The 23,247-nt window shown below is 33.6% G+C and overlaps 2 protein-coding genes across 4 annotated transcripts in view; both read right to left on the bottom strand.

The window, feature by feature from the left end:
- LOC144963147 (leucine-rich repeat-containing protein 9-like) overlaps window positions 1-12,673 on the bottom strand; it is a 43,615-nt gene extending 30,942 nt beyond the window's left edge. The window contains exons 1-10 of one of the 2 annotated variants that reach the window (XM_078896848.1): window positions 12,459-12,673; window positions 9,873-10,091; window positions 9,109-9,249; window positions 7,807-7,870; window positions 6,320-6,573; window positions 5,882-6,037; window positions 4,807-4,887; window positions 4,237-4,328; window positions 2,973-3,104; window positions 1,846-2,031 (exon numbers count right to left, since the gene is read on the bottom strand). In XM_078896848.1, the coding sequence (XP_078752974.1) occupies window positions 1,846-2,031; window positions 2,973-3,104; window positions 4,237-4,328; window positions 4,807-4,887; window positions 5,882-6,037; window positions 6,320-6,573; window positions 7,807-7,870; window positions 9,109-9,249; window positions 9,873-10,091; window positions 12,459-12,578 (1,445 nt within the window). In that variant the 5' untranslated portion in view covers window positions 12,579-12,673. The remainder of the gene's footprint in view (window positions 1-1,845; window positions 2,032-2,972; window positions 3,105-4,236; window positions 4,329-4,806; window positions 4,888-5,881; window positions 6,038-6,319; window positions 6,574-7,806; window positions 7,871-9,108; window positions 9,250-9,872; window positions 10,092-12,458) is intronic. The other variant, XM_078896849.1, reaches the window with a different exon arrangement.
- Window positions 12,674-16,936: 4,263 nt separating this feature from the next.
- The window catches only part of LOC144963145 (tubulin-specific chaperone E-like), an 18,059-nt gene continuing 11,748 nt past the window's right edge, over window positions 16,937-23,247 (bottom strand). For both annotated transcript variants that reach the window (XM_078896846.1, XM_078896847.1), the window contains exons 9-13: window positions 21,287-21,440; window positions 20,909-20,974; window positions 19,896-19,958; window positions 19,253-19,341; window positions 16,937-18,563 (exon numbers count right to left, since the gene is read on the bottom strand). In XM_078896846.1, the coding sequence (XP_078752972.1) occupies window positions 18,465-18,563; window positions 19,253-19,341; window positions 19,896-19,958; window positions 20,909-20,974; window positions 21,287-21,440 (471 nt within the window). In that variant the 3' untranslated portion in view covers window positions 16,937-18,464. The remainder of the gene's footprint in view (window positions 18,564-19,252; window positions 19,342-19,895; window positions 19,959-20,908; window positions 20,975-21,286; window positions 21,441-23,247) is intronic.

Here is a 23,247-nt window from a genome sequence, read left to right as displayed (position 1 = left end):
TAATAATAATAATAATAATAATAATAATAATAATAATAATAATAATAATAATAATAATAATAATAATAATTTATACCGCGCCTATTCCATATACAAATATACAACTATAGACCTCTATATCTAAATATATATTTGGTATAATATGGCTTTTAAATAATTCTATGAAGGGTATATAAGTGTGAGTGTTTGCATGAGTGTGGGTGTGCGTGCGTGTAGAGTTGTGTATGTGAATCCGTACGTGTGGTTTCATTCATGGCTGTCTTTGTGTCTATGTGTATGCATGAGTTTTTCCTTTACTGTAACAAAAATTTTAAAAATGACCTCATGGACAATAAAGATTATTATTACTATGTCACAATTTCATCTTGTTAAATTTCCCAAGCAGGTGTATTGAGCCAATTTCTATTTTCTAAAGTTCAAGATGCATGCTAGGCACCCTTTTTTGTATTTGAACTCTTATTATTATGTCTCTCAACATCTTAGTATCCATTTACATCCCAGTCAAGTGAGTGCATACACAAGAACACAACTGTCATTCACTCAATGTATACCAAGCTCAGCACTACTTTACTTTGTCATAAAACAAAACACAAGACCCTTGATCATCATCAACACCAAATCATTTTACAATTTGGTCTTTGAAGAAAAGAATATTAAAGTATCTTTGTGAATAATTCCATTGTTCATGACAGTTTGTTAGTCAATATCATATAAAACAGGGGTTTGCTATGAAAATTAATATGTAGGAATGTATTACAGTCCACTCCGGATAATTGCAACTTTTGGGTAATTGCAACAACCCCCAAGAAACAGAATTAATTCTATATAAAAAACTTCAGTTAATCGCAACAAATTTTCAACCTCAAAAGGAGGCAAATTCAAGGAATCAATCAAACAAAATCTCATGATTAGATTTCATCATGTGTGAAATCATGACACGTTGAAGAATCGAGAGTGGGCGGGGTGTAATGCTACAGTAGTGGGTCACCACTCTATTAGATACAAAAGAGGGCAGGGCTTTGCAGTGCAGGTTTGTGCGGTCATCTGTGACTATTAGATATGAGGCGAGTGGCCTAGGCATGGTTTAGCAACAGGTAGATGACAGTTGTGAGGAGACACTGAGCAATGATATCCTTTGTTTTATGATTGCATTGTGACCAACAGGTTTGGTGAGAGCATTATTGTTTCTCATCAGGGTAATCTCTTGTCTCTTACAAATGTTGAGAACAAAAAGTGAAAATGAATCCAATCTTAAGATGTCCGCTTTCATCAAAGCTGCTTTTGCTTGTCAAAATCTATACAGGGCTGCCATATATTTTTATTCCAATCATATTGCTAAGTCTGTGGTGGACTAAGAACAATGTTTACAACAACTGGTTTGAGTTTATCATATTTGTGTAAAATGTTGCAATAGTGGACAGGAAACTCAACTTCGGTTAATTGCAACATTTTTGCTGATCCCAAGGTGCTTTGATTATCCGGAGTGGACTGTATTAAGAATGCCAGCAGGTCACATGTAGTGTGTCATACCACTGGACAACAAAATTTCAAAATCTATAAAATTTAATGATTAAAAGTGTAAATCACATTAAATTTATAAATAAGTGGTGACATATTATTGGAAAGCAGGCACTGTTGTAAGAAAGAAGTCTGAAAAAGTGGGTTTGAAACAATGCCAGACAAAGTAGAAAAAAAAATGCAAGTAAAAATCTTTCTACCTCGACAGAGGATCAAACCTTAGACCCTTCCCTCTGGAGATCAGAGGTTTGATTCCTAGTCAATGGCAGGCTGATTCAGGTGTGTTTCATACACATCTTTTCAGATTTAAAAACTTATACAACTTACTTGACACCAGGATAGTATTCTCCCTTGTTGCTTTCTGTCAATTGCACAATAGATTTGTCAAAGCGAGTGCGCAGCATCCGATTGTGGATACGCACAATCCTATGAATTTTGATACCCACCACACCAAGGTCTCGATAATCATATGCACAGAATCTCGATAAAACAAGGTCATGACATGAAGTAAACCTGAGGAGTCACATTTTCAAAGCAAGAAAACATTACAACTAAAGGTTGTATTTATTATCTATAATCTAATAACATTTGTTTGCTTCTCAATCTATATTCGGGTTTGTTTTAGTATAAATAGCAGGGAATGGAATTTGTAATAGAGTCGGTGGTATATCTGACAGCTTTTGTTATTTCTCTATACTGTATTTACAAAATCTCTATTATCTTTATTATCATATTTTTCTCTCGTTACTGTTTAGAAAAATCTGACGATATAAAATGCCTGTTTTTCATTATCAAGATTCAGGTAAATTTGATCTGGTAATCATTTCTCTCCAAGAAGATTCAATTACTCCTATCCTACCAGTTACAAAATCGATGATGACAATAGGAATTCAATTTGACAAATACTGCAGACTCCTATCAACTGATGAACAAATATAAAGATAAATAAATATGTACATTTATATGTTACATTCCATACATTCACCCTGCTCAATGCATTCTACAATGCTTAAAACATCAGCAGATTGTCATGGGTGTAATAATAATAATAGTATACTACATTTGCAAAGTACGAATCCTGCATTGTTGCAGATCTAGATTTACAATGGCAAGAGAGAAAAACATACACACTAAACGTGAAATATGCTGTATATGTAGGTTATATCTTTTCCAATATGTCGTTTCAGAGTTCTATTCATAAAGCTATTTGCTCAAAGTAGAATTCATAAGGCATGTATTAAGATACTTTTTTAATGTCACCGCAGATGAAAATACCTTACTTCTTATATCCAATGGGCATATGTAAATGCCCTCTGAGAACATGTTTAGGTACACAAAGAAGGAATTCATTACTGGGTCTTAAGTAATTTGTTCTTTTTCAAAACTGGTATGCTCATTTTTGTTCAATATTAGAACGACACCAATAATAACACCTTTAGATAATATAATCTTACCAGGGATCCGTGGCCTGTCCAATCTCAAATCTCACATTCCCTCCAGTTTCTAGTTCTAAGATGAGACGATTCACTATCATGTCTGCCAACTGCTGTATTCTTTTTTCTGCTGCTTTAGCAAAACTGTCAATCCTGAAATTAAAGTTAGAAAAAAAAAAGAAAATTTTCAAAGACCACGATAATAATAATAATAATAATAATAATAATAATAATAATTATTATGATAATTTACAACTAATAAATTATAATTAAATTATTATAATATTATATATATAATTATTATAATTATTATTAATTATTATTATATTAATATTAAATTATTATTATATATTATTATATTATTATTATTATTATTATTATTATTATTATTATTATTACATTTAGACAGTAAAATTTTTTTAAAATTAATTATCTAAAAGCATAAATTAATTAAGTAGTATAAGATGACAATTCAACATAAAATTGTTCTTTAAAAGATATTCGAACACATTAATACCCAAAGTATTAAGGACAACATCGCACTATGACCATTAATAGAGTACATATGAACATTAAAAGAACATACACACAGCTAAAGCGGGTGAAGAAAATGAGTAGATATGAAGATTGACAGACAACAGCCAAGAGGAAGAAGGAGAGAGAGAGAGAGAGAGAGAGAGAGAGAGAGAAGAGAGAGAGAGAGAGAGAGATAGAGAGAGAAGAGAGATAGAGAGAGAGAGAGAGAGAGAGAGAGAGAGAGAGAGAGAGAGAGAGAGAGAGACATCCTCTCATCTCTCATTTGTCTTTGTTGTCCATGGGTCTCAAATTTCTGCTATTCATCGAATTTCCACTACTTCAAGTCCTAAGCTATTTTCTTCGGCTTGGGCCCAGGACCTCAGTAGTATCTTAAACAGTCTGATTGCAGGGGACTTATCCATGTTTATAAGTTTAAAAAAAAACAATTTTGTCCCTTTCAATAGATTGAATTATATGTCAATAATTCTATAATTTACCAGTACTGTCATTAATGAGGGCATATTGTTCCTTTATTTAAGATGAAATATGCCACAAAATATTCCTCCTTTTTAAAGATTTTGACTTGAGACCCATGATGTTTCATTTATTGTGTTTTATAGACAAAAGAGAAACATGAGTCGTCCACATCATCTGTCTCTGTAAATTAAATTGAAGCTTCAATTCCATTTTATTATTGTTTCTTAATTTCATTCGAGTTTCAAAAGGCAAGATTTGAATTGTAAAAGAAAATAAAAAATCGTATACTCACTCATTTGCTGTTTTTTCCCAGCGTCTTCTTTTCACAATCAGCGTCTCCAGTTTGATTTCAAATGATGTTTTTTCTGGTTTGGTTTTTGAGCTCTGGAAAACAAAAGAATAGAATAATTCAGCATGATATTGTCCTAAACTAGTGCAGAACCCTTATGTCACAATTCCCATAAAGGATCAATAAAGTATATCTTATTTTATCTCTCTATATATAGATATAGATTAAATGTCACAATATTAATGATAATGATAATAATAATAATTATAATAACAATAATAATAATAATAAATAATAATAATAATAATAATAATAATAATAATATAATAAATAATAATAATAATAATAACAAAAGCCCACATACATGCACAAGTTTTTAAAAAGTCAGCTATAACCCGTGTGTCATTTTATTACTAAATTGCAATAAGCAAACAGAAAGAAATTACAATTAATTCCATGAAAGTATTTGAGTTTTATAATAATTATCTTGAGTGAAAAAAAAAAGGAACACACAGTGTACAAATAAAAAGTAATAATTCAAACAATTCAGATGTGTAAGAATAGCAAACATACCTTAACATCCCTTTCACTTTCAGGATCGCTGTCATAGAAATCACCATCTCCCTCCTGATGACTTGCTTTATCTCTTTCCATCTAGTTGAGTCGCAGAGATAAAGAAAGAAAGAAAAAAAAAAAAACCCACAAAAAAATCATAATTCTGATCTTCTCTCTGAGCTTTAAAATCACAACAAATTTTTAAAATATTAGAAATATGCTACAAAAAAAATTTAAAAAGTTGAATTTATCCCTGATTTGTAGAATGAAATAGACAGTTTTTCTAAACTTTTGATAAAATAATAGTCTATGGCAAAGTTTAAAAAGAACAACAAAAAAACGCAATATAGCGCAATATCCCTAAACAGGATTAAAGTGCTTAACAAAGGGTCTCTGGTCAACAGCAACATAAAACATGTAGGATGACGCCTGGTAGGCGATATTACATTTGATTTCCAACCGTTGTTAATGGCCAGGTACTCATTTTACACCTGAGTACAATGAGAGAATGTGAGTGAAGAGCCTTTTCCAAGGATTAAACTATGCACCGCTCAGGACCTTCTGAGGTTTCAAGTTTGAGTCCTGCTGACAATATCTCTTTTCTTCCTTTAGGAGCAAGAAATTAACTTTTTCAGCGCTGAGGCTATATTCGCATTTCCATCACAAAATAGCTGACATCTGATAGAGGCAGCATGAGAATGACAAGCTAAGACAAAGCAACATTGGGATTCGGCACAAAATCTCAATTAAAATACCCCCCTAGGGTCAATTGAATATTCTGATGAAAGAAATGATAACATTGGGTAAAATTATAGTACTTTAGTTGAAAGTAAGATTGGATTACATTGTTTTTTACTTTCAAGACTGGCTGCACTGTGTGGCCATTGGCCAGTAGAACAGATTCTGCTGGCCGCACAGTGCGGCTAATGGCGCTGAAAGAGTTAAGTCCATATTGCTCACTTTGTGGTACTATGTTGCAGCTGATGCCTGGGTTAGTTTGGTATTTTTTAAGATAGATCCTAGAGACAATTTTCCCCTTGGGAAGAATAAATAAAAATTTTATTTTTATCTTGAATAAAACATGTGCACTCACCTCTTTAATGACAAAATTAAGAAGTCTGAGTTTATTGGTTGGCTTCTGCATGAGCTCCCTCTTCAAATCAGACACATTTGACAATAACTCTGACATATTTCGTCGAATGGTCTTAGCTCGCATATTGTAAAACATTTTTTTCTTGCTTACAGTACTCTGATAAAGAAAGAACAGCATTTTTATTTTCAAATACAAATTCATCACCTCCTAGTAATCACTACAGTATGTACATGCAGAAAACTTTTACTTTTCTCAAATTCATAAATCAAACATAATACAATGTCAAGCTATAATCCCTCATAAGTTGTTATATAAATTGCTTCATTTGGTGATTTATAAATACAAAATTAAAATATTATTCATTCATTGGTTGTTTATGACTAATTCATCAATGTAAAGATTTACTTGAAATAATCTTTGTTTTACTAATCTACCAACCTCAGCGAGATCAATCAAATGTTTTGAACTGACGTCAAAGGTATCCAAATACACCACTTTGGGCAAGTGGTACATCATGTGAGTCGAATAGTTGCATAACTGACTGACTGGGCAGGCCTGATACAGAGGGTCTTTCAGACTCAGACGTGTCAACTTGCTCAATCGGGCCAGGCAGGTCAAGTCTCGTAAGGACCATAATGGATTTCCTGACAAGTTCAAATCCTCCAACTGACTATTTGCCGTCAAAGAACTCCCTGTGGAAAAGAATACTTTGATTTATAATAATAATGATAATAATAATAATAATAATAATAATAATAATAATAATAATAATAATAATAATAATAATAATAATAATAATAATAATAATATAAATTATTATAAAAATTATTATTATTATTGTTATTATCATTATTTTCATTATTATTGTAAGTATTGGTGTTATTATCATTGTATATTTTGTGGTTATTAATGGCATCATTTTATTTTTTGTTTCAGTAACCATTTTTTTCTCTTTCATACATGTTGCTATCAAAATCAAAAGCCTAAGAGTAAATAAACTTGAAACTTGATTTAAATCAAAAATTTTATGACAGTCCCAATAAGGAAAATTATATTTAAAAACCAAAAAAAGGGACACAATAAAAATCTTAATAATAGCATTTGAAGCTTCTCATGGTTGTTCAATCCAATGTTATGACATTCTACAAACTCCACTATGGAATAATACACTGTCACGAATCTGCCTGGCAAATACCTCACAATGCAACGTTAAAACTCTTAAAGATTGTAAAAGGCAAGGATGAATATATTTCTGAAACTAACATACAAATCATTCATCAAAGTTGGTCCTTGAGCAATTAGAAATAATATTTTTCTACAGTTGGAAAACCATCACACCACTTTATCAACACTTTTTTGTGGGGATCGTGGATAGCTCATATGGTAGTGTCACGCTCTCCCCGGCCAGGCGGAGTTGTCATACCAGTAAGGTTGTGGGTTCGAACCCCCATTGCCGCCGCGAAATTTTTATTCTCTATTGTCTTCTGGTACTTTCCTACTCACTTCATTCCTTATTGTTATCACTTTATCAACATCTTGGGGATGCCTATGGCTCAGTGATAGAGCACTTGCCACAAGCAAAAGGACTAGTACCTGTACCATTTTCAGTAAAGAAAATCATCCATGATTAGTTAGCTGAGTCTATAAGATCTGGTAAAAAGTACTTTGTAAAAGACTCATGTCCAATCCAAAGGGTAGCAATCAATTGCTACCATATATTTTAAGCTGAAGAACTACCCATGCCTAAGAATGTCTAAAGTGCTTTTGAATTCCCTTTTTCTTTTTAATCTTGTCAAATCATAATTTGGCAGCACTTGGTAATAAAGAAGGAGGTGGTTAGTTGTATCTCTTTCAGGTTTCCAAGGGCCTTATGGGTTCTAAACATGAACGATTATTTTTTTAATCACAAGATTCACAATACTCACCAATTTTTTCAATATAGTTCTCTGCCAGATTGAGTTCTTTTAATTTTGATAACGATGACAAATTCTACAGAGAGAAAAATCAATCAGTATAAAGTCTTTCATGAAGTTGTATTGATCAATAACACAATATCTACTAATGTGCTCAAAGAAGCTCGTCCGAGCCAATAGCTATACTGAACATGTAGGAGTCAACTTAGTGCTAGCCAAAGTGGGTATAATGATGATAACATTAATGATAATAATGATAATAATAATAATAATAATAATAATAATAATAATAATAATAATAATAATAATAATAATAATAATAATAATAATAATAATAATAATAATAATAAAAATAATAATAATAATAATAATGATAATAACAATAATGATGATGATAATAATAATAATACAGTAGACTCTGCTTAATCGTACACCATCGAGAGTTCTGGTTAGTGTGTCAATTAAGCAGAGTGTACGATTAAGTGGAGAAGCTAAAAAAGCCATCTAAGCACCAGCATTCATGTGCCATTTAAGTAGGACCTTCCTCTCTGAGCTTTCTAGGGGCTTGGGACCGTCATGTTCAAGATATGGCCTCATTAGAAGTTGTTTTTGTTTCGTTTTATGTTTCTTTTCTTTTTCATGTTTTATCGACAACAAAAGGTGACATTATTGCTTGTAAGAATAGTAATCGCGAAGCGTTGATTGGTTTCTATTCTTGTGCAAGTAGTTTATAAACCCTTGTCTCCAATATTGCCCATGTTGGTGGATCATCTGTCAATCATTCTTCTTGGATAAAACAGCATAGTTTGTCCAGCATGTCAAGTTTTTCAGTGTTTGTCAGGAGTGGTGTGTCACACTCTGATGACTCATCCTCATCCATATTATCCAGGCGTTGCTTTTCTGTGGCTGAACGAAGTCTAGTAGCTCCTGAGATATCAGTTCACCACTGATGAGTATACTGTTGTCCATTGTAACGAATCGATTGAATCATTACTTTTTTGAGTAATTTTAAAGATATTTTCCTCCAATCAAGATGGAATCAAAGTGTAGCGATTAAGCGGAGAAGGTGTGCAATTAAGCTAGTGATTATATAGCAAAAATTCATTTTTTCAGGAATGTGTAGCATATAAGCGGAGTGTGCAATTAAATAATAATAATAATAATAATAATAATAATAATAATAATAATAATAATAATAATAATAATAATAATAATAATAATAATAATGATAATAACAATAATAATGATTATGATGATGATGACGATGATGACTATGATAACAAATATATGCTCTAATTAAATTAGAATTCTCACCTCAATGTTTCTGATCTGGTTATTGTTTAACCATAAAACTGACAAATTGGTCAGATGTTGTATGTTTTCAATGACACTTATTTTGTTTCCATAAATGTACAGGTTTGTTAAATTGAGACTCTTGTCCAGTCCTTCAATTCTCTGAAATGATAATGATAAAAACCAAATATAAATGAGGATAGATAACCAAAGTAAAGTGACCATCAAAATTCAACACAATATGGGTTGATATATTTCAATTTGTTTTTCAACACAACATGAAGTTCCAATTTTAATTCAATTTATGACCCACCATCCCAAAATGGTACGATGCTGGAGTGGATGGATGGGAAAGTATTGAAACCAAAGTAAGAAGTGTAAAACTTGGGTTATAATTCTACTCTTTATTGAGAATGAATACAGTTTTTTAGTCTGCAAAAAAATGAAATTGTGATGAGTTAGATAATAATAAAAAGAATAAATTTAACTTATAAGTGCCACACCCAAAAACAAGCAGGCTCTTGATGATTTACATGAAAGGAAGGATGAAAAGATAACTACAACTACATATCAATTTACACACTAATGTTTTACAGTACTCAACTCACATTAATTTAACATACAATTCCATCCTGTTATTATACTATATGGAGTCTCGGTAGCTCAATTCATCTTAAAAGAGGCTTTGGTGACTCCTCCTCCCCCCCCCCCCCCCCCCCCCCCCAAAAAAAAGGACTAATGTTGGAATACAGACTAAGAGATATCTGAACTTGAAAAGATCTTACCTTGAGCTGGCATTCTGCAATCCAAAGCTGTTTGAGTTTTGGCAGAGCAGCGATTCCTTCAAGGCGAGTAATGGACTGACCAATCACAGTAAGCGTGGTCAGGTTTGGAAAAAGATGCAAGCCAATCAATCGAGGAAAGCCAGAGAAAAACATTTCCAGGACCAACAGTTGAGGTCCTTCCTCATGGATTTTTTTGAAGCTAATGCCATTATTGAGACACTGTGGGAAATTAAATGCACAAAATCAGGCGCATTAATTACCTATTCAAACCCGAGAACTCTCAATAACATTCAGGTAGGCTTCAGTATTGAGTAAATATAAATACAAAAAAGTGGGTGGAGCAAGCACTTTTATTTTCGAAACTGATGAAGATATGTAAAGAGAAAAATAGAGTTAAGATTTTTTATTTTTTATTGATAACTCTCCTCTTGGGTTACAACCTCACTCAGTCCGTTTATAACCTAGAGTGGGATATTAGATGAAAATGGTCTGTGGGAGTTGCATTGAAAAATTTAGCCCATTAATTTCTGATCAAACGTTCAAGGCTGTGTTTTTTGCAGTGTCAATATCAACTTGATTTTGCTTTGATTTATTTTTTTTTAATTTTTTTTTCTTGACAGATGGGAACCAGGTGGTTCAGCTATGAACATACCAAGAAACTCTATCCCTTTCTATATATCTGATAGCCAATCATATGTAAAATTTTGACTATGGAATTTCTTACTTGTCAAAGCTGTCAATTATATCTAAGTCACTTGAATCAGAGACTATATAATGGGCAAACTGTATAGCATTTTGCATTAATGGTTTGTTGTGTAATTATACACGCAAGATATAAGATCTTATTGCAAATAATTTTCAGAAAATGTATGTTGCATGAGAACTCAATTGAGGTTATGTTTCTTTGATACATGTGCTCTCTGAAAAATTGATATTATTTGACGAAGTGATAAATAATAAAATAGTCCCCTGCTTGAGATTTAGGCGAGTTATTATGCAAAGCCAGTTATTAAAAGAAAGGTTGATAGGATGTAACCATTACATCTTCTTCGTGTCAATAACAAGTAAAATATTACATTATAGTGTACAAAATATTCTCCCCCCCCCCCCCTGTAAAAACTGATTAGACTAAATTAATGTCCGATGTGTCGTCATGTGATTGTTTTCAATATTTATATCTCAAAAAATATCTCAAAAGCGATGCCTATTGGCAAACTTTTGTCAATAGCTTCAAGGCTATTTGCAAATGGTTTAAAAATTGAAAGGTTGGCAGTTAGGCCATTTAAAGCAGCCCCCCATTATTTTCGTGATAAATTTGTGACGACCCAAACAAAGAAAACATTTAACATCCTGTAATAACTTTTGTAGCAAAATAACATTCATGATGGAATGTCGTTACTCAGACCCCTGAGGTGCCAACAATCTGGTGAATTGGCAGCAGCTTCTAATGGTGCTCACACTACTATATTATGATGATCGCATCAATCAGCAAATTCTTCACCGCATTTGTGAACCGTTGCACACACCGTTCAACTAGATGCTCTGCAGTTTCGGCTTCCTTCCCACATTGGGTAGATGTTGGACAGGTGGAAAGTACCCACTGATGAAGCGATTTTGCTGTGAGGCAAGTTCTCGACTGAAGCCGATTCGCTACTACCCAGTCTCTCGTCTTACTGGTGGAGATCCAACCCAGTGTCTGAATGGCCTCCGCCATCCCTGGCTCCACACTACTATGGTGAAATGGCAATTGGCTGTTAGCAAACGTTTCTTCTTCTTCTTCTTCTTCTTCCATTAAGGCCAAAGCTTCAGGCTGAAGATTGTATGGCTGTCTTTTCAGTAATATGGGTTTTAGAGGGAAGCAGGGAGCGATTTTTTTGAAGTCATCAGTCGAAAGGGCTTGTTTACAAGTGGTTGGTAGGGAGTTCCAAAGTCAGATGGTGGAGGAGAAGAAAGAGTAAAGATGATGGTTCGATCTTGGGTGGGGGATTTCAAAATTAAATGCTGAGTTTCTTATTTTATTGTTGTTCCCTTTCAAATGGCTAGTTTGGAATTTTGTTTCCGAACAGACACTACATATCTCTAAATTCATGTATACTTAAATATTTAAAAGAAATGTAGAAAATGCATTCGTTGAGTGCCATCCCAAAAGAGCTGTGTTGATTGCAGTGAATTAAATTAAAATGTAAAGTGGGCTTACTAGAGGAGCATTTGACGCAATTTTGCCCTCAAATTTGGGTGTGATTAGAATTTACACAAAGTACCAAAGCGCGGGTCTCGTCGCAGTTACTACATACACCGTGCAAGCGGTTAGATTTGCAGTTATAGTCCTAACCAGATATTATTATATGGGGGGAAAAAATGTGACTTGAGAAAGTTTGATTCGCAAACCAGCGTGTCGTGCCATTAAGAATTGCTAGCCTCACTGGTTAAAAGTGTCTATCTTTTGATTCTTTAAAAAAAATTTTTATAAAATAAAAATAATAGGAAGGAATTTAAACAAGACCTGAATAGGTAGGATGATGAAATTGAAGATGAGAATGAGATGAATGGGAATATCTGTAATAATAAGAATCATTGTGCGCCTACCACTTCCCGTAGAATCTCTTCATCGTTACTCTTTAATGAAAGTTGAGGTCTCTCTCGTGGCTGTATTTCTGTATTATGCGATGGTTTAATTGCGCTTTCGTTCCCATTTTCTTCCGACATTGTATTTTCCTCTAAAGACAGTTAGCCATTTGCGATGAAAGTAAATAAAAACAATAATTGTCCGCCATATTGAAGCTTTATCCTATCAATTCATTGGCTTTGTAACAGCACGTGACCAGTCGGTTTCTATGCAGTCGTGATTTGCTTGTTTCAAAGGTTTTCGCATCCAATAAATAATTTATTTAAAATGGGCAATAGGTACCCACTAAACCTGCTCAAAACGCTGTCCAACGGGTCCCTAACCAACAGCAACACTTAACACGAAGGACGAAATACGACACTGATTAGGCGATATTACCTTTTTCCCGATGGAAACAACGCTGTTAACGATCAGGTACTCATTTTAACCTGAGTAGGGTAAGACAATACACATAAAGAGCCTTTTCCAATGTCTCTCTAAGAGCGGGACTCGAATCCTGGATCTTCGGGTTCGAAGAAGAGTGTCATCACACAAGACAACAGAGCCATACATAGGTAAAGATTCCTCAAAAGCCCCCCCCCCCCTCTCTCTCTCTCTCTCTCTCTCTCTCTATATATATATATATTTTATATAATATATATATTATAAGAGAAGAGAGAGAGAGAGAGAGAGAGAGAGAGAGAAAGAGAGGGAGAGAGAGAGAGAGAGAGAGAGAGAGAGAGAGAGAGAGAGAGAGAGAGAGAGAGAGAGAGAGAGAGAGAGAGAGAGAAATGTATATGTACACGTCGGATCGGTTCCAATTTTCGAAGATTATGTACCAAAGACCCCTCCTTTTATATAAATTTAAAAAATAACAACAACAAAAGGGGAAAGTCATTAATTTTGACTGCATAATAAGTTCGGTTCTAAAAGTAAAGAAATGGAAAACATAATTTCTCTCTGTGTAAATAAATTTTGACTTGATTGATACACTTAACCATTCATGACAAAATTCAGGATGACACCTAATCGTGACCCCCCCCCCCCCCCCCAAAAAAAAAAAAAAAAAAAAAAAAAACAACAAAAAAAAAACAAAAAACAACAACAAAAAAAACAAAACAACAACAACAAAAAAAAAAGTAAAAAACATACAAAATAAAACAAAACAAAAACAACAACAAAACAAAAACAAAAAACAAACCAAAAAACACGTTAATCAAGCAAAGCAAAGTAAGCAAAAAAAAAAGAAAAAAAAAAAGATAGTAAAGTTGAGAAAAAAGGTGCTCTTTCTGTTGAATGTGTATATGTATGTTTGTGTGTGTATGTATATATATGTATGTATGTATGTATGTGTGTGTGTGTGTGTGTGTGTGTGTGTGTGTGTGTGTGCGTTTACCTCAGATCCTTTAGTTTCGATGTACGATTCAGACATCTTTAATATAATTATCTTTTGTCTTCCCACCGAATGGTTTCCCCGTTTATAAGTCTTTTTTATTTCACGTCTGTTATTTATTTGTTTTATCTAAATAATAATAATAATAATAATAATAATAATAATAATAATAATTTAGTGAGAACTACTCATAAAAATGGCTGAGTCAATTTCGTTCCTTCTATTCTGTTCCTAGCTATTTTATATTTTCCCACCTTGGCTGATTAGAAAGTCATACCATGCCTACTAATACCAGTCATATTAACGTGGTGCGTCGGCTCTGTGGTACAGTATCTCGTCCTGCCGCAAATGTCAGCGATGTGAAGTGCGGCCAGTGGCCGGGTGATTGTGGAAAATTCTGGTCTCAACATCGTGTCCTTGGATAAGGCACTTAGCACGCATTATCCCATTCGACTCAAATTTGAAAGAAATTTATAAGAATATCAGTACACAAAGGACGACTCGTACTGTATGAAATAGAAATGTGCTTTCATATGGCCTGCTGGGATAATAAATGAAACCGTGAAGTTCATTGAGCATGGTCAATCCACGAAAATGCGTTATATAAATGCTAATTTATTCATTGATCACTTTCATTGGGTCTAACAATAATATATGAATACAAATGTTGCATTAATATGTCTAAAAATGGCTTTCTGGTCTAGATGTATGAAGCTAGGCTTGTGAAATTTACGGCTCATCTCCTGGCAGAGTTGAGTCCTTGGAAAAGGCTCTTCCTCACCATACTCAGGTGTAGAAGTACCTGGACCGATTTAAACACATTTGAGGGGATGAGATGGCCGAGTGGAAAAAGCATTGCATGTACTCCAGGAGGTTTGTTTGTTTTTAAGAGTTTTATGGCGATTGCAACATATTTAGGTAATTTTAGCGCCAGTAAAAAGGAAAAAAAAAAGAGGAATAATAAAAGACATTTGACAGAATACAACTTGGAAAACGGATATATAGGGGAATAGAAGACACAGCAAGCGACATCCCACCCCCCCCCCCCACCCACCATGGGAGGTCAAAGGACCCCACCCAGTACACCTGGAGGTCCTGCTGCTTTTTTTAAAGGGGTTTTGCAGCGCCAGCAACATTTTTAGGGTATTGCAAAGCCAGTGAATAGAGGAAGATGGTAGAGGAAAAGTAGATCCGGGGTAAAAAGTACCAAAGAAAACGTAAGATAATGGGGACTGTTTCAAATAGGGAGCCGAAGATTCCACGAGCAATCCAAGTTTTGATTGTTTTTGTTTTTTAGGGTTTGCAACACATTTAGGTCATATCAGCACCAGTAAAAAGGAAGAAAATTGGATAGTGAAGACATTCTAGCTGTACAATAAAAAGGATTTGAGGAAAAAAGTAAGACAAAGGGGAGTGGTTCAAATAGGGAACAGATATAGATTCCAAGAGCACACTATCAATGTTTGAGATCACCTAAATGTCTCACCCATACACTAGCAGAAGATCCCACAAAGAGGAATACACTCAAATGCTTCCATTATACATTCAAAATAAACATAACAATACATAACAGAGAGATGAGTTACAAGGAAAAAAAGATCAGCTCCCAAAACAATAACTATGCATTCGACTGTTTCCCTCCCAGCCAGGGTCAGGACAAAACCAAGTAATAGTAATCTCATTCCAAGACAAAGACAGAAAGCATGTTGGAAAACAGACATAAGGGTATAGAAGACACAGTAATACCTCCCTGCCCACTATGGCAGGTCAGGAAACCCACCCAGGAGCAATCTATCAATGTGATTATATTGACAATACCTAAAAGTTCCATCCCGAGCAAAGGATCCCGTTATGCTTACAATCTATAATAATATATTTAAAACTAAAACTATAAGTACATAACAACAGAGGATGATAACGAGGGAAAAAATATCTTCTCTCAAAAAAAAAAACAAAAAAAAAAAACAAAGGGGAAAGGAAATATACATTTGACTGCTTCCCTCTCAGCTTGGATCCCTGATTCAAATCAAAAAGGAAATTATCTAAATCTAAACGTAACATAGTAGTTTCTTGGCTTATCTGTAATTTGTCAAAGTCCTGTGTTGTCCACAGTAACATTTTTGGGGAAGGGGGGAGAGGGTGGGGTTGTCCATGTCACTGTAGAACAACCTTAAGTCTTAATGGTAAAGTAGCTTAAAGCTGATCATGAGCAGTTGTTTTATTTTCAAACCTGTTGTTAAGCTTCTTGTGTTGACAACCCCTCCTGGTCGTCCAATGAAACTACTCACTGGGATTGGTGCTATGCATTTCAATAAAATGCTCACAATATCCGCCAGTCTGATGTAACGTACCAACACATAAAACTATGTGTACCTTGAAAGTCTATCTGATTGATAGAATTTAGTGAAACTTACCATTAAAATTGTTGTCAAAAAACAATAGCAAAGAGCTGAGTGATTTCAACTTTGTGCCATTTATAAGATATGCCAGGCCACAACTCACCACTTGCTATTCTGATCCGCACAGTGCAGGGTTGACTGTTTGTTATATTAGGGGCCCCTAAAGATAACAGGTTAAGAGAACATTAAAATTGTAGAGCAGGGAAGGTTTAATTGTGCTTTGTGAGTATGTTTGAACGGGTGTCGATAAAATATAATAGAGAAGGAGAGAGAATAATTTATTGCTGTCCGGTCACACTGTTCTGCTTGGTGTCCAATAAAAAGAGACGAGAGGCTCCGTTTGTCACTGATATCACATATCCATGAGATAAAAGAGTGTGATAAAATTTGGTGCATTGAAGCTCCGCTTGATCGAATAATCACAAACCCAGATACAAAGGGATAGTAATAAAATCCAAAGAGCAGAATGTTTGAGAAGCCAAAGGGTAGCAAGCAATTGCTGTTTTGTGCTATAAATAATATTATAAAATGGAATAAACTCCTGCTTCATGTCATGGGGCCTACGGACTCTGAAGGACTACTTATTTTTAAAACTTTTAATCCATCCTTCACTGTCATCATAATTCACAAAAGGTACAGAAAGAAAGGGAGATAAGTAACAAACAAATCAGTCTTAACAGACTCCTTTATTAGTGTATTACAATATACAACATTATCTCTAATAAGTGGAAGAGAAATATCCAAAACTTCTATACCATTTTACCGATTTTAATAGATGTAAACAAAAAAAGGATCACCGATTTTTGAGTTTGAACTACATCTCCATATATGATCCAATTATCAGGTACTGACATGATAAAATAACAACTTGAAGTGGGATCATCTTAAACTTACATCGGGAAAGTGTTATCAAATTTTTGAGGAAAAAAAAAGTAAAAAAGAATTGACCCACTGCTTTAAAACGGCATTATGTTGGGGTAGTTTTGATGTTAAAAATTGAATTAATAGCAAAAAAAAAAAAAGAACAAAGAAAAAAAAAAGGAAAAGTGGGTTGAGTTTACAAATTTTAATGAGAAAAATGAACATTCTGTCTTAAACTTAGGAAAAGCAAAAATTCATATTTCTGATCATTCTTAATCTAAATTGGATTGTTTGACACTTGGTCCACCCTGACATAATACCATATTGATGGGATGGTCACAAATGAGTTTGTTTACTGGCTTACAAATGGATCAAGCACAGTATATTCCAACTAAAAGCAACTTAATCTTATGTTCTACACATAGGTAGTCGAGAAATGTGCCGATGTGCACACAATGAGGCCTCACTTTCTGTCTTCATAAGCCATGATGCATTTTGCAATGTAAGATTGAAAGATTGACTAGGGTATTTGATGCAATTGAGGACAGCGTAGCACAGCAGTATAATCTTGGCTTCGTACCCTCGAGGTAACAGGTTTTACCCATCAAACTGTGCTATATGACCTCACTATGAACAACTGGGTTTATTTCAATCTCCCCTTCAAATAGGCCCTAAAGATATATTTCAATGCGGTGATCAATGGAGGGAGTTTCATTTTATAATCTTTTTTTATTATCCGATGACAAAATGGAATAAAGTTTTATTCAGCAAGCTGATCAACATACTGATGGTAATGCATTTCAAATGACTTCATATCCAACCCTACTGGGTCCCCTTAACGCGTGTGTAAATATGAGAAGAAAATTAGAGACACTGAATGAATTGGACATGACAACTGCTGCATTATAAAGTATCATAAATTATTATCTTCTTACAAAATAAAAATAAATAAAACAAATCTCAATCATTTATCACACTCTCATACACCTACATGTGTACAGCTTACAAATATCTATACATACACTTCTCTTTCAGTTGAAAATCCAACTCAATCACTACACAGCAAACCATTATTACTCACATAGCTGTTTTTCTTCTAAGTTTCTTTGGCATCTTGAAAACTAATTGTAAACTTCACTATTTACACATTTTTACACATGTAATACAGTACAGTTCACACGTTTACATTGAAACAAAGCAATTAAGCAACCTTTCAAATGGACAGAACTGAAATAGAAAAAAAAAAAAACCATTTCAAGATGAGAAACAAAACTGATTTTTTTCAATTGATGTCACTGAAAGCCTTGTGTAGTCCGATAGAGTTTGACTGAAAGTCAAGACCACTTGACATGCAGGGTGTCTCCCGACTCAATTGAATAGAAACTCAACTGCCTCATGTCATTGTCAAGATCAATTTCTGGAGCTTTTGCTCTCTGAAAATAATACAAAATGAAATGTCATAAAAAGATACCTTATCAAAACTGATGAAAAATTGTTCATTGCAAAAAAATAAATTTTGAAAAAGATTTTGAACAACCACACACACACACACACAAACATACACCCATGTCTCCTTAAGAGGCCATTATACGAGAATTGGGATCTTAAAAATACTATTATTTGAGGCTATGTGGTCTAGTGGTATGACACTCGCTTTCGGATCGGAAGGTCCTGAGTTCGAGCCTCGCTGGGTGCATAGTTGAGTCCTTGGAGAAGGCTTTTTACACACATTCTCTCACTGTACTCAGGTGTAAAATGAGTACCTGGCCTTTAACAACGCTGTCTCTGTCCGAAAAAAATTGTAATATCGCCTAACAGGCATCATGTCCTAAATGTTAAATGTTGATGTTGGTCAGGGACCCCTTGTAAAGTGCTTTGAGCACGTTAAGTGGATATTGCGCTATATAAAAGCTCAATTATTATTATAAAAAATAGAGAAAGCTTTATACAATGAAACTAAAAATGATACTAATAACAAAATTAAACTTATCCTAACATAATAGGATTAACAACAAATGATAATAATAATAATAATAATAATAATAATAATAATAATAATAATAATAATAATAATAATAATAATAATAATAATAATAATAATAATAATAATAATTTTGTTTACCTTATGACTGGTGTAAGAAAGAGTAGGTTCCCCTGGCATTTTGAACATTCGCTGAATGAGGGTCTTCAATTTGAGCACAGAGATTGTACCTGAAACATAGTAAATATAGAAATATTGCAAATTATAATAATTTACATCCAAATTTTCAGCGCTATAATGATATTAATGCCTTTATACTTGTGAACAAGTATAGGTACTTGTGGGCTAGCAAGGTTCTTTACTCACATTCCTTCACCGTACCCAGGTGTAAAATGAATACCAAGCCAGTGACAATGTTGTTTCTGTTGAAAAATTATGTGCAATATCGCCTCACAAGCGTCATGAATCGATGCCTTTGTATAGCGCTTTGAGCACAGTTAGTAGATTTTGCATTATACAAAAGTTCAATTTGTCAATATTCATTATTTACTTTAAACAAAAATTGCCTTTACAATATTTCACTTTGTTTAATAAAAATATAAATTCTTTGTATTTTAACAAGTGAAATTGTTTTAAATTCCAAAGATGACCTTCTCAGAAGAAAAAAAGAAAACGGTCTTTAACACTTAATCTAAAGTGGTCTCTATGAAGCAAAACAGTCTGTTGCAGATAAAATTAGGCCTTCTCTACAAACACATAAAATGGAAAAGACAATTAATTTTACCTGGCATTTTTTTACTAACAACTCCACGATCTTGTATGTGAGCTATACTTGACACTTTTATATCTGTCAGTGAAAAGAAATTTAAAAAAATAATAATAGAAAAAAGAAACATGTTTGTTGAGTCACAATAGCTTGAATATCACATTTTTAAAGAATGTTTATTTTTCATTTTAGTTCAATAGTTCTTTTTTCAGTTCCTAGATTCTAGCAGCCTAGTACTATTCACTTTGAATTAAACATTTGCTTTGCATTAGTGTCTGATTCACTTGTCAATTTAATGTTGGCGGATGCATTTTAAATTCCTAATTTCTTCTTTATAACATGATGCATTGCATCTCATTGCTTTTTACTTGAGTAAGAAAATTATCCTCTATTGTTCAAGTTTTGGGGGTCCCAATAGGTCAGTTGGCAGAGCACTCGCTTCACAAGCAAAGGGACTGAGATCGATCCTTGTACAGTCCAGATTCTTTTCAGTCCCCTTGACCATCCAGCAGTGATAAGGTAGCTGGGTCTATTAGATTTGGTAGAAAGTATTTTCAGAAAGTACTTTGTGATAGACTAGCATCCTATCCAAAGGGTAGCAAGGAATTGCTATTGTCTGTTTCACACTATAGAAGCAAGGGAAAACTCTGGCTTTGAAAGACTGCTAATGTTCAACTTGCATCCCTTCAATGCCGCTCTTCTCTGTTTTTTCTCATGAAAGATCCTTGAGGAAAAAAACAAAACCCTGGAGAATGTGTTTTAATATAAGTCTCATTATCAAAACTTTTTATCAAGATTGCATGGCTTTTTTCACCCTTGGGCAAGAAGCATAGCTCCTATCGCTCACTTGGCAGTGCTGCACTGTGACTGATGTCTGGGTTATCTCATTATTTTCTTGAGATAGGCTTCACAGAAAGAAAAAAAAACTAACCAGAGGATAAATAAATAAAAACTTATTAGTTTTAAAAATAAATTTGTTCACCATTAATGTGAATATGAATTCAACGAAGCCCAAATATTAACACACCTACCTAATAAACCATCTTTGATCGTCTTTGCTTTCTCTTGCAATTCTGACTCTTCTGGTGCTCCCCATTCTAGGTAAACAAACAAAAAAAAAAAAAACAATTTAAAAATTACAACAAGTAATTCTAACAATTGATAAGTTTAAATATATTGCAGAACATTTTATATATTTTCACAAACGATTGTTTTAAAAAGATCACTAAGTTATATCAAACTTCCATTTGTTTGAGGAAATTATACAATATTAAAAAATATGAACATTTATATAGTGCATTTCCAATGATGAACCATGGCCAATGCGCTGCAGAATGATTAATTTATTCCTCCAGCAGGCCACATGGAACCATATATAAAATACATAAATCAAACGAAAACAAACTTACTGTCAACCAATGCTTGGAATCTAGGATGTTTTTGTTCAAATTCCTGAGAAGGTCTATTCATATTTTTGTCTGAGTGTCCACCTTCCTGCCTCCATTCAGCACCAAAACGCTTGAGATAGTCTATTTCTGCTCCTTTTCTTTCCTCATAGGTTACCTGAGAGAAAATCCCATTGTTACTTTTAAAATACCCAAGTAACAAACTAGGGAGCATGCATTGGTGCAAGATAAGAATCTAAAAAGGTGTGTATGAAACAATGCCAAAACAGAAGGAAAAATACAAGATAAAATAATGCCAATATATTAGCCTGCGTCAAGGCCGGCTGTTTTTTATGGGATTATTTTTTCTTGTAATATTCTTTCTGCTTTGTCTGGCACTGTTTCATACACATCTTTTTCAGATTTTTATCATTGTTACTTTGAGAAAATAATTACAGGCATTCCAAGAAAAAAAATGCATTCAAAAAATGTATGTGACCCCATACAAGTACCTGATAACCCATATCATAAACTTAGTTGAGAAAATCAAACATAAAGTTGCACAGAGAACAATGATTGAGTACCAGTTGTGTTCAGATTGAATTGGAACCACTTTTTTTTTGTACTAATAATCCAAACTATTAAAAACTCCAAAACAAAAATAAAACAAAAAACAAAAAACAAACAAACAAAAAAAAAAACCAGTAAGGAAACTATGACTCATGAGTGATGTAATTTTCACATCGACTCATTTTTCAAGACGATCTGGCCTATCAGGTTCATAAAAGGAAATTCTTCTTCAGGGTCTTTCTTGATAAAAGGCTGACATAACCCAGTCGACAGCCTCAGTGCAATGCTGCAAAGTGAGCAATAGGGACCAAATTTCTTGCTCAAGGAAAAAATGAAATTCTAACAAAAGGGTACAAACCTGGGTCCCCTGATTAACTCTGCCACTTCGCACAAAAGTATTGAAAAGGACAAATTAAATAATTGACAACATAATTAAAAAAAAAAAAAGTATAACAGACAACTTTGACCAGTCTATATTAGCATAAAAAGATCACAGTGATTTAGTAGCTTGGTGTGATAAAGACAGATAATTTAAGGTACATGAACTTCTGCATTGGAGATTTAGAACAAGTTCTCAATGCTACTGCAAGACCTAAGGAGCATGTACTGGGACACTAGTTCAAAATTTCAAATGCATGTACTCAAGAATCTTATCATTATTATATTCATTAAATGACCTTGTCTATATTATTTCTTATCAAAATGGATTCCTTTTTTTTTAAAAATGATTTGTTCTCTAATTTAACGATTTGATAATTAAAATTATCATTGGAGTCCGAATGCAATGACACATCAAAATCTAATTTTAGTAAAAGCAGGATGTGTGCTGGAGAAAAAAAAATCTTGAACTGCAACAATATTTTTTACAAAAGTAATAAGTAATAGGAATGCCTCTTAATATTTTTGCTATTACACAATAGTTTAATTGGGTTTTCCAAAAGGGTATAGTAAAAGTGGTTTTACAAAAAGACAAGGCTTAATTATTGATCATCATTGGGAAACTAAAAAACAACACACTCTGAATAGTGTTGGCATTGGTATGATGAGATAATACAAATACAAATTATTTTGGAAATAATTGTTAGTTGAATATCATAATTCGCATTCAAACTGCTCTGTCACAAGTGCTTCATGCTATGTGTAACTGAAATCCAACAACCCAATCAAGGTTTAACAGGCAGAGAGGCCAAACAAATAAATTTTGATAATATACTCATTTGAACCATAGAACAAGTCGAGTTTCCTACCAATTGCGGTACTTGAAATCCCAAGTATTGAAAACATAGCAGTCATTTCGAGCCATTATGCCCATGGAACAAGAGTTAATGCCGATTGCTATGGACAGCAGCAATTGTTTACTACCCTCTGTATATGATGCTGATGCTAGACTATCACAATACACTTTTAGTCAGGTC

The sequence above is a fragment of the Berghia stephanieae genome, chromosome 1 (assembly GCF_034508935.2).
Source record: "Berghia stephanieae isolate SIO BIC M18660-M18661 chromosome 1, UCSD_Bste_1.3, whole genome shotgun sequence".
In the NCBI taxonomy this organism is placed as follows: domain Eukaryota; kingdom Metazoa; phylum Mollusca; class Gastropoda; order Nudibranchia; family Aeolidiidae; genus Berghia; species Berghia stephanieae.
This window is presented reverse-complemented; position numbering and strand designations above follow the sequence as displayed.